Raw genomic sequence first — 11,168 nt, 5'->3', positions numbered from 1 at the left:
ACAATACTAACCGCAACACGCCCATGCTGAGGAATTCTTGACTTTTCCTAAAGCTTCGTTGGCTCTCACAGGTGCCTCAGCCCCTCCCAGCCACAGGAGCCAGCTCCAGATCCCAGTCCACAATTTTTTCCAGAAAAAAAGTGAAAGGTTGCAGCACTTTCTGATCCACGTGATTGCTCACACTCCAGCTCACCCCTGGCAGCTTTAAATGTTTGCCATGGGTCATGCAGAAGTCACAAACTAAAGACTGCCTCTGGTCATGCTGGTTACCACTTGCTCTTCTGCCCATCCCCAGGGCCTTCCCTGTGAGCTGTCTTCTAGGGCTAAGGAAATCGAAAGTCTACAAGGTACTATACAAAGCAGAACCATTCAACAACCACTGGTTTTCAACATGAAGCCTCCAACCGAACCATGTTTTTTTCTTACACTTGATGTTCTCACCCAACCCTGAGCCTCACCCCATTCCTAAACTTGCTCCATCCTCCTAAACTTCTGAGCTGAAGGCCCAACCCAGGTCATTCCAACCCTAGGAATGACCTCAGCTGATCCTTTGTCCCTGACCCACTCTTGCTGACCAGGCCTTGGCCTCACCTGCAGATGCCATGAGGTTTGCTTCCTGCCAGATGCAGCCAGAGTCTGTTTTTTTCTGCTTAGCCAAGTCCAGTCCCGATCCCCAGACAGTTCCTGTTTGACTCTGTATGTGAGGTGCCGAGCCTTCAGACCTCCCCATGTGGCACATCTATATACGAGCCCTTTGCTATCCGCCTCCTGTAGACAAGCTCTGGCATCCAGTGGGTCGGTTTCTGAGAGCTTCTGAGAGGCAAAAAGGAACAAAGACACTCACTTCAGTGGCTCCTTCATCTTCCCCAGCCAAGATTTCCTAGCACAATACCTGCCTCTCCAACTGGAATGCACGTAGCAATAATCTGGAGATCTTTCTAAAAGCACAGGTGCAGGGGGCAGGCAGCCGGAGCCACAGTTTAGACATGGGTTGGGACACCAGGATTCCACATCAATGTGTCTGGGTTTGAGTCCCTATGCCACTCCTGTTCCCAGCTTTCTGTTGATGTGCACCTGCAAGGCAACAGGTGATGGCTCAAGCACTCGGGTCCCTGACACCCATACAGGAGACCCAAATGGGTTCCCAGCTCTTAGTTTCTGCCTGGCCTAGCATCAGCTGCTGCAAGAAGTTGGGGAGTGTGCCTGGCATGATAGCCTAGTGGCTCAAGTCCTCACCTTGCATGCACCAGGATCACATATGAGTGCCAGTTCCCTTCCAGAATCCCTGCCTGTGGCCTGGGAAAACAGTTGAGGACAGCCCACGGCCTTGGGACCCTGCACCCACACGGGAGACCCAGAAGAGGCTCCGGGTTCCTGGCTTTGGATCAGCACAGTTCTGGCCATTGTGGCCACTTGGGGAATGAATCAACAGATGGAAGATCTTCCTCTCTGTCTCTCCTCCTCCCTGTATATCTGGCTTTGCATAAAAATAAAAATAAACAAATCTTAAAAAAAAAGAAGTTGGAGAGTGAAGCAGTGGATGAAAGTGATATGTCTGTCAATCTCTATCATAGATAGATGATTGATATGTGGATGGAAGATAAATCTGCCTCGCTGTATTCCAAACAACATTTAAATAAATGATGTTATAAGAAGATGTAGAAAGGGGTAAACATTGTAGCACAGCATGTTAAGCCACTGCTTGGAATGTCTAAATTCCATATCAGAGTACCAGTTCAAGTCCCAGCACCCCCACTTCTGAGGCAGCTCCCCCCAGTGATCCTGGAAGGCTGCAGATGGTGGCCCAAGGCCTTGGGTTCCTGCCACCTGTTTGGGAGACCCAGATGGAATTCCTGGTTCAGCCTGGCCCAGCCTTAGCTGTTGCACACATGAAGAAAGTGAATCAGAGGACGACAGAGCTCTCCTTTCCCTCTTGCTGATTTCTCCCTTCCTCTGCCACTCCAAAGTTCAAATAAATATATCTTTTCTTAAATAAAAAAAAAAACTTAGAAAGATTGTTTTCTTATTAAAAAAAAAAAAAAACAGATTCATCAGGCCTTTGGTGAGCCCCAAGAATCTGCCTTTCTAACACCGAGGTTTGGCCAAAGCTGTTGGCCCAGGAAACACACAGTGAGCCTCAAGTTTCTAGAATACTAATTAGTGCAGTGTTACAGACTGAAAAAACAGTCCACAGTTAACAGCCCTCATTGGCACCAAGGGAAGTGCAGAACTGGCTCCCTCGTGGAATGTTCCCTCACACAGGACCTGGAGCCTGCCCTGCTCAACATTTTCACTAATCCCAGTGGGATTGATCTGAATTTCCCTCAATAATTCCCTATGTGTGTATTTTGTTTGCTACTCTTCTGTTTGGTTCCTTTATAGCACTCATTCATTCTGCAAACATCGTTGATTATTGCTCCAATGGGGGCTGTGGGAACATATCAGGGGTAATCCTTGCAGTGAATGAGCCAACAGGCCATCAAAGAAGAGAGATGTGTGAGCAAACCTTTGTAGCACAATATGGTGAGTACAAAGACAGAGTGTACATGCACTGCAGGGGAGGAGAAAGAGACCCATCACCCAGGAGGGAAGTCACCAGGAAGCCACTGTGAGCTAAAAGGAGCCTGAACTGAGCTTAACCAAGAAAGGAAGCAGAACCACACAGCACGGGGAACTTGCATGGCAGAGCAGCTGCCCAGTAGAGGCCCTGTGGCAGGACAGGAGCTGCCCACACCTAGGGTTGCCAGAGGGCAGTGGGCAGGTGAGGAAGCTTCCAGGAGGAAGCTGAGCCGTGGATCGGAGGCCAATCCCCAAGGACTTTAACCTATCACATCAAAGCACTTAGGCTTTAGCCTACGGACTATGAGGAAACAATTTGAGATTTTAAATGAGGTCATGCCTGGTCGTGGTCCAACTTTAGATAAATCATGTTTGGTAGCTGCATAGAAGAATGGAACTAAAATGAGCAAGAGGGGAACCCAGCTGATGTGGGCCCGAGCTGAAGCACTGGGGGTTGGTACAAGGAGGAGGAGACAGATCCAAGCCGTGTTTACAAAGTGTTTGGAAACACAGCAGCATCTCAAGATGGGTTGCAGGGGGTGGATGTGGTTAGAGAACAGAGTGCAGACGCACCCCCTGCCACATACACACACCAAGTCTTTGATTTGGGGGAAACTGATGCCTCACCCAGATCAGAACAGGCAGAATGGGCAACGAGTCTGGGGCACGAGACCACGTCCCCCCTTTGTGCCGATGGGAAAACCCTTCAAAGTTCCAGATCCATCTAAGGTCACCGCTCCCAGGACATAGCCGCGTCTAAGTCGGCACACCAAAACCAAACAAACCTTATTTCAAAACAGCATCTCCACGTTCCAAGAAACCGAATCCACTGATTGGAGTGAGAGTCCTGGGAGCAATCTGCTAACAATGATCGGTGATGGCGGTTGCCCAGAATTAATGGGAAGAGGCTGTTTTTGATGGTACAGTTTTGGTTTGGAAAGCTTAAACGGTGGTGGGAATGGGTGATGGTGTATTCTGCCCATGATACCCCATTTAAGGCACAGTGTCACAGGCACTGCACGCATCCAGCACAACAGTTGTCAGCTGAGGCACTTGCCTCCCACATTCAAGTGCCTGGTGGGGTTCCAACTACTCTGTTCTGAGCTATCTTCCTTCTAGCACACAGTCAGGGAGGCAGCAAGTGATGGCCACGTAACTGGGTCCCTGCCACCCACTTTTATGTTTGAAGATTTGCTTATTTTTATTAGAAAGGCAGATTTACAAGTGAAGGAGAAACAAAGGGAAGGAGCTTCCATCCACTGGTTCTCTCCCCAAGCAGCCACAACGGCTGTCGGTGCTGAGCCAATCTAAAGCCAAGAGCTTCTTCCAGGTCTCCTGCTTGGATGCAGGGTCCCAAGGCCTTGGGTTGTCCTCAGCTGCTTTCCCAGGCCACAGGCAGGGAGCTGGAAGAGAAATAGGTTAGCCAGGACACAAACTGGCATCCATATGGGATCCTGGTACATGCAAGATGAGGACTTGAGCCACTAGGCTACCACACCAGGCCCCCTGCCACCCATTTGAGAGACTGATTAAGTTGCAAGCTCCCAGTTCTGGCCTGACCCAGCCCCTGGCTGCTGTAAGCATGCAGGATATGAACCAGTGAATGGGCCTCATACTATTCCATCCAGTAAACACATCAAGTGGTCCCTGAGGGAAGCACTGGTTCTAATCCCAGTGGCCCTGCTTCTCATCCAGCTCCCTGCTTGTGACCTGGGAAAGCAGTCGAGGACAGCACAAAGCCTTGGGACCCTGCCCTTGCATGGGAGACACGAAAGAAGCTCCTGGCTTCAGATCAGCTGAGCTCCAGCCATTGTGGCCACTTGAGGAGTAAACCAGCAGACAGAAGATCTTTCTTGCTGTCTCTCCTCTCTGTAAATCTGCCTATGAAATGAAAATAAATAAATCTTTTTTAAAAAATAAAAAAAATAACATAAACACACAACGGAACATTACTTAGACATAACAAGGAAGAAATCCTGACACAAACTACAGTGTGGAGGCACCTGGGAAGCACTGTGCTGAGTACAAGAAGCTAGCACCAAGGTCACCAAGGCCATGGCACAGGACTCCACAACACAAAATGTCCAGAGCAGCTAAGTTCCCGGGGACACAGAGTCAGTTGGAGATGCTAGGGGTGGAGGCGGAAGGAATGTCAATGATTGTAATGTACAAAGATTTCCCTTTAGAATGATGAAAATGTTCTAACACTGATTGACATGGTGGTTGCACAACTCTGCAAATATACTGGAACCTACTGAATTGCACCATTTAAATGGTACATTTTATAGTATATGATTATATATCAATAAAGCTCTTCTGTTTAAAAATCAGCCAGGGTGAGAAACTAAGAAGGTGAGGGGGAAGAAATAATACAGATAGATACGGACAACAGTAACAACACACACACACTGTTGTCACAAGTGGGAACTGAGGGGAGAAGCTGCAGGCAATATGTAGGTAGTCTTGTGTTAGAAAATAGAAATTGATCTGCGATAGCTCCTATCACGAGGTGTAGGAACATTCATCAACTGAAAGTAAAGGTAGAAAAGGGGGCATGACTGAGGATTTGGCAGCTTGCAACTCAAAGCTGATTGATGCAGCAGATCATTTTATCTCAGCTCGGAAGTCTACATCTTCATTCATGGGTAAACGAGTCAAGATGCAGTCTGGGAAGCAGAAACTACTGGAGGGGTTTCAAATAGAAGAAATGCAAGGTCAAGAACTGGTCACTGGGCCCAGCGCGACGGCACAGTGGTTAAGGTCCTCGCCTTGCACACCCGGGATCCCACATGGGCACCGGTTCTAATCCCGGCAGCCCCGCTTCCCTTCCAGCTCCCTGCCTGTGGCCTGGGAAAGCAGTCGAGGACAGCCCAAAACTTTAGGACCCTGCACCAGTGTGGGAGACCCAGAAGAGGCTCCTGGCTTCAGATTGGCTCAGCTCCAGCCGTTGCGGCCACCTGGGGAGTGAATCATCGGACGGAAGATCTTCCTCTCTGTCTCTCCTCTGTATACCCGCCTTTCCAATAAAAACAAAATCAATCTTTAAAAAAAAAAAATTTAAAAAAAAGAACTGGTCACAAAGGTGTGATGAGCATGGAACAACAGGAAGTGGAGGTGGGAGGGATGCAGGATGGAGGAGGGAATGAGCCCCAGAAAGCCTAAAGCAGTGGTGCTGGGTTATCACTGGCGTCATCCTAACAGGTTCTGGCGCTGTGGCACAGTGCACAAAGCTGCTGCTCAGGATACCTACTACCTGATCAGAGCACCAATCCACTTCCAATCCAGCTCCCTGCTAAGGCACCTGCGAGGGCCCATGTGCTTGATGGAGTTCCATGTTCCTGGCTGCAGCCCAGCCCAGCCTTGACTGTTACAGCCATGTAGGGAATGAATCAGTGCATGGCAAATCTCTCTGTCTCTCCTTTATCTGTCACTCTTCCTTCCAAATGGATAAAATAAACCTTTTTCAAAAGTATCATGTTTGGGATATGTCCCAAAAGGGCTGCCACAACCAGAGCTGTGGTGGCTGGAAAGGTGCAGTCACTGGCTCAAGCCAATGAAGCCAGGACCCATCCCTCTCTGCCATTGCTGCTGGTCCTGCCATGCTGTCCAACCAGGAGCAGGTAGAATGCTCTCTTCCTCCCATATTCTGCTCCCTGCCAGTGCAAACCCTGGGAGACAGCAGTGATGGTCTGCCAACCAGGTCCCTGCTGCCCAAGTGGGAGCTCCAGATGAAGTTCCAACTGCTTAGCTTTATCCTGGCCCAGCCCCAGCTATGTGGGCATCTGGGCAGTGACCCACTGAAGGAAGATCTTTCTCTTTCTCTTTTCTATGTCTCTTTCTCTCTTTCTCTCTTTCAAAAAAGAGAAATGTATTGATGCCAGAGTACAGAGCCAGGCTTTTTGCTACAGAGGAGAGATTATGCATTGCCAATGGAGCCACGATAGCACAGGCTGGCTGGGAAATATTTCAGGCTGGTCACAGAACCCTCCTTAGGGAATCTGGGACCACACAGAGGTATCAGACAGACGAAGATGAAGTAGAGGTGACCTGGAGGGAGAGCAAGAGAAATGGGATCCTGGGAGAGAGCTTCCTCAGTGGAACCCAAAGGACCCTAGGCCTTAATCTCTATTCTGACATGGGAGTCAGGGCATGGCTAGGGGCTCTCTGACACCCTGGTGAAGCTGTAGATCGTAATCGAGGTTGACATGCCCTAAGGAATCCTAAGATGACTCACCAATAAAGTATTTTTGGTTTAAAGAGAGAGAGAAATGTATCGAAATGTCCTACTGTGATATGTAAATAGGTACAATTAATATTATTTTAAAATGTTTAGCGCCAGCATTGTGGCACCATGAGCTAAGCTGCTGCCTACACTGCTGGTATCCCATATACGCACTGGTGCCAGTTCTGGCTGTTCCACTTCAGATCCAGCTCCCTGTTAATGCACCCGGAAAACTAGAAGACAGCCCCAGGACTTGAGAGGCCTGAATGGAGTTCCAGGTCCCTGGCTTTGGCTGAACCAGCCCTGGCTATTTAGGAAGAGAACAAACAGATACAAGATCTCTCTGTATATATCTGTCTGCCTTTTTCTCCCTAGTTCTGTCCCTCTGTAACTTTGCCTTTCAGATAAATAAATTCTTTTGAAAACACTTCTTAACCAAACTTACAGAATCAAAAAATGACTCTATGTGCTACTCACAGTCATGTGAAGACAGAAACGAAGAACAAACTGCAGACTCTGGGGGATTTACTGGGATGCTCACCTGTTCTGTCTCTTCATTACTTCTTGGCGTTAAACTTGGGTAGCAAGCTCACTGCTAACAACAAAAACAAAAGAACAGACTCCTTATAGTAATCAAAGAAAGGTGTAATAACCAACAATAAATTTAAGAGATGTTCTACATCTACATGAACATGTCTTTAAGATACTTCCCTTGGGCTCAGCATTGTGGCATAACAGGAAAAGTCAACAACTGCTATGCCAGCATCCTGTATGGGACACTGATTCAGGACCCAGCTGCTCCATTTTCCATCCAGTTCCCTGCTAATGTGTCTTGGAAAGCAACAGAGGATGATGCAAGTGCTTGGGCCACTGTACCAACCCAGGAGCTCTGGAAAAAATTCCTGGCTCCAGTCTTCAGCCTGGCCTATCCCCAGCCGTTGCAGCTGGAAGATCTCTCTGTAACTCTGCCTTTCAAATACATACACGTTTTTTAAATAAAATAAATTATTTCCCTCACTAATAATTCCTAGGGAAATGTCTCCAAGGCAGTGGATGGAAGGTCTCTCTCTCCTCTCTCTCTTTCCTCTGCCTTTCAAATAAGCAAAAATTAATTAAAATTAACTGATTGATTTGTAAGAAAGTGAAAACACCTGCCCCAAGAATGCCTCGTTAATGGCACAGCCCAGACTAGAACCTGGGCACCTGACTCTCCTCCACTCTTCCCTTTTTCCCTCCTCCTTCTATTTCTGAGGCCTCACGGCCTCAAATGTGATCACGGACACCGATCAGTTCCAAAAGTATTCTTCCTGCGGCTGTTAATCTCTCTCCTGCTTCTAACCATTCATGCCTAACCCTGAACACTTTGTTTGTGGGGCAAAGGCTTGAGGCTGTGCTGTGAGAACCCGACCAGAATTTCCAGCTTGCACAACCTGAGCCAAATTGAGGGCAGCATGAGACCAGGACATGCCCCCATGAGTCAGCACTCAGCCCTCCCTTCCCCCCTCACCCCCCAGGAGGCCGAGATTTTTAGAAGGCTTCCCTGTTCCGCCTTCTGCTCCTCTTCAAGGTGATTCAGCACACCCCCACCTGTGCCTTAGGATGCAGAAACGCACGCACCAGCTGTCCCTTCACGGAACGTAAAGCTGGAGGAACCTGTGGGGCCAAGGCCACAGTGCCCTCTGGAGGGCTTCCACCCAGCACACTCCGCCCAGCACAGAGGCATTTGCTGGGGAGCAAAGTCCTACCACAAGAGGCCGTGCAGGGACTGGGCAGCCCGGTGACCAGGCAGCCGCCAGGCTCAGAGCCACCCCACCATGGACGCCCTGGTGCGCCTCCTGCAGCTGCTGGTGCTGCTGCTGACCCTGCCGCTGCACTTGATGGCTCTGCTCGGCTGCTGGCAGCCGCTCTGCAAAAGCTACTTCCCCTACCTCATGGCTGTGCTGGCTGACAAGACCAACCGCAGGATGGAAAGCAAGAAACGGGAGCTATTCAGTCATATAAAGAAAATCAAGGGGGCCTCTGGGAAGATAGCCTTGCTGGAGCTGGGCTGCGGCACAGGTGCCAATTTCCAGTTCTACCCTCCCGGCTGTAGGGTCACCTGCCTGGACCCGAACCCCAAGTTCGAGAAGTTCCTGACAAAGAGCATGGCCGCGAACAAGCACCTGCAGTATGAGCGCTTCGTGGTGGCTCCGGGGGAAGACATGCACGAACTGGCAGACAACTCCATGGATGTGGTGGTCTGCACACTGGTGCTGTGCTCTGTGCAGAGCCCAAGGAAGGTCCTGCAGGAGGTCCGGAGGGTGCTGAGACCGGTGAGCAGGGCATGGGGGACATGAGTGGGCAAGCGTGGGGCACCCCAGCATAGGGGGCCCCCAGAACAGGGAACCTGATGCCCAGCACCTAAGATGCCCTGTCTACCTCCATCTACCAGTGAGGGAAAGATAGGACTAGGAAGGGGCGCATTAGGACCTGTGACAGGTAGATGGGGGTGGGGGTGGGTCATCAACAACACTTAAGGAAGTAATGTTGAAATGGGGATCGAGGGGCAGGCATTTGACCAAGCACTTACGACACACATCCTCCATCCAGAGAGCCCAGGTTCAGTGTCTACCCCTGACTCTACTCTAGCTGAGGCAGATTGGGGAGGCAGCAATGATAGCTCAAATAATTGGGTTTCTACCCCCCACACGGGAAGCCTGGGTTGACTTCCTAGCCTCTGGCATTTAGCGCCAGCCCAGCCCTGGCTACCATGGGCATTTGGGAAGTAAACTGTCAGATACAAGCTCTCACGCACTCTCTCTCCCTGCCTTAAATAAAATTTAAAAATTGAGATATGGAGGAGTAAGCAGTGGGCAGAGAGGGTGGGAAAAGAACATGTCCCAGGTAGCGCTATCATGGGGAGTCAAGGTTGAGATGCTTGGCCTGAGTGTACAAAGTTCAGGACAGTTTTCGAGGCTGCAGCATGAACGACTGAAGTGAGAATGGAAGGAAGCACCACTGCTGGAGGAAGAGAAACCTCCTTCTTGCGGCCTTCTGAGATGAGAAGGGCTGCTGAGAGCCAGAGCAGAGACACCAGCTGGGCAAGGAGGAGTTGGGCCTGAAGGTCAGACCGACATCAGAGATACAGGCAGCCAGAGCTGGTCAGGGTCAGGCCTGAGGTCTCCCTGAGATGCTCAGGGAGATGTCCAGGAAGCCGCTGGTGTATTAGTTCCCTGGGAAAGTAGCAGCGGATGGCCCAGGTCCCTGGCCTCCATATGAGGCACCAAAGAGAAGCGCCTGGCTTCAGCCCAGCCCAGCTCTGGCCATTGCAGCCATTTGGGGAGTGAACCAGCAGATAGAAGATCTCTTTCTCTAACTCCAGCTTCCAAATAAAAATTAATAAATCTTAAAAGATTTTTGAAATCTTTATATACAGTCTTTAAAACCTTCGTGAAAAATACGTTATGAAAAGAACTACATAAATATTTCAGATTTCTTTGCACCAAAACAGATTTTTTCAAAATTTAAGAGGAAGACAGAGCTCCTATCTGCTGACTCATTTTTTTCAAATGCCCAGAACAGCCATGGATTCAATGTGAGTGTCTCATATGGGTGTCAGGAGCCCCATTCCTGGAACCACCATCAATGTCTCCCACATGTGCCTTGGCAGGAAGCTGGAGCCAGGAGACTGGAGGGAGCAGGAACTGAATTCAGGCCCTCCCATGTAGGGTATAGGCATCTTAGCTGTTAAGCTAAATTCCTTATTTTTGTATTTCATTGCTCCACAAACATTTTGAAATACCTTTGTACTTATCTGCGTCTCAGGAGAGTTCAGAGTGCGTGTCCCAGTAGAGATCTGGGTGGCAGGTAGGGGGTGAGCCAACTCCTTCTGTTTTTCCTCTCCCAGTGCAGCCCTTCCAGCCACTGTACAAAGCTTTCACTCTCTCCCCATCATCTGCATCAGGTTCTGGGTGGTTCTGAACAGAGAACACCCCTGGCTTCAGCCTGGGGTTCAGGTTCACCTGGCTGGACCTGAGGGGGTGGCGGGAAGGGGCTGTGAGCACAGCAGGCAAGTGACACCCACCCTGTTGCCCCTCGCAGGGTGGCGTGCTGTTTTTCTTGGAACACGTGGCTGAGCCGCGGGGCAGCTGGGCCCTGATGTGGCAGCAGGTCCTGGAGCCCACCTGGAAGCACATCGGAGACGGCTGCTTGCTCACCCGAGAGACCTGGAAGGACCTGGAGAAGGCCCAGTTCTCCAACGTCCAAATGGAGCGACAACCACCTCCCATAAAGTGGCTGCCCGTGGGCCCCCACATCATGGGCAAGGCTGTGAAATAAGCTTCCCCCGAAGCACCTCGCCCATCCCCAGCCCAAGCCACCTTCTATGAAAGGGACCTGGTGCAAGAAT

The 11,168-nt window shown here is 50.0% G+C and overlaps 1 protein-coding gene across 1 annotated transcript; it reads left to right on the top strand.

Annotated features, from left to right (window-relative positions):
• The first annotated feature begins 8,595 nt into the window (after positions 1 to 8,595).
• Positions 8,596 to 11,158, top strand: METTL7B (methyltransferase like 7B). Its single transcript, XM_040990529.1, has 2 exons — positions 8,596 to 9,093; positions 10,862 to 11,158. Exons 1-2 carry the CDS (start codon positions 8,596 to 8,598, stop codon positions 11,096 to 11,098), a joined length of 735 nt encoding a protein of 244 aa, XP_040846463.1. The 3' UTR covers positions 11,099 to 11,158.
• The last annotated feature ends 10 nt before the right edge of the window (positions 11,159 to 11,168 follow it).

The sequence above is a fragment of the Ochotona curzoniae genome, unplaced genomic scaffold (genome assembly GCF_017591425.1).
Source record: "Ochotona curzoniae isolate NIBS_2020 unplaced genomic scaffold, NIBS_Ocur_1.0 contig_1014, whole genome shotgun sequence".
In the NCBI taxonomy this organism is placed as follows: Eukaryota; Metazoa; Chordata; class Mammalia; order Lagomorpha; family Ochotonidae; genus Ochotona; species Ochotona curzoniae.
This window is presented reverse-complemented; position numbering and strand designations above follow the sequence as displayed.

Coding starts and splice junctions, on each gene's coding strand:
- METTL7B (XM_040990529.1), top strand. CDS start 8,596: ATGGACGCCCTGGTGCGCCTCCTGCAGCTGCTGGTGCTGCTGCTGACC. Junction 9,094..10,861: donor TCCGGAGGGTGCTGAGACCG/GTGAGCAGGGCA, acceptor TGCCCCTCGCAG/GGTGGCGTGCTGTTTTTCTT.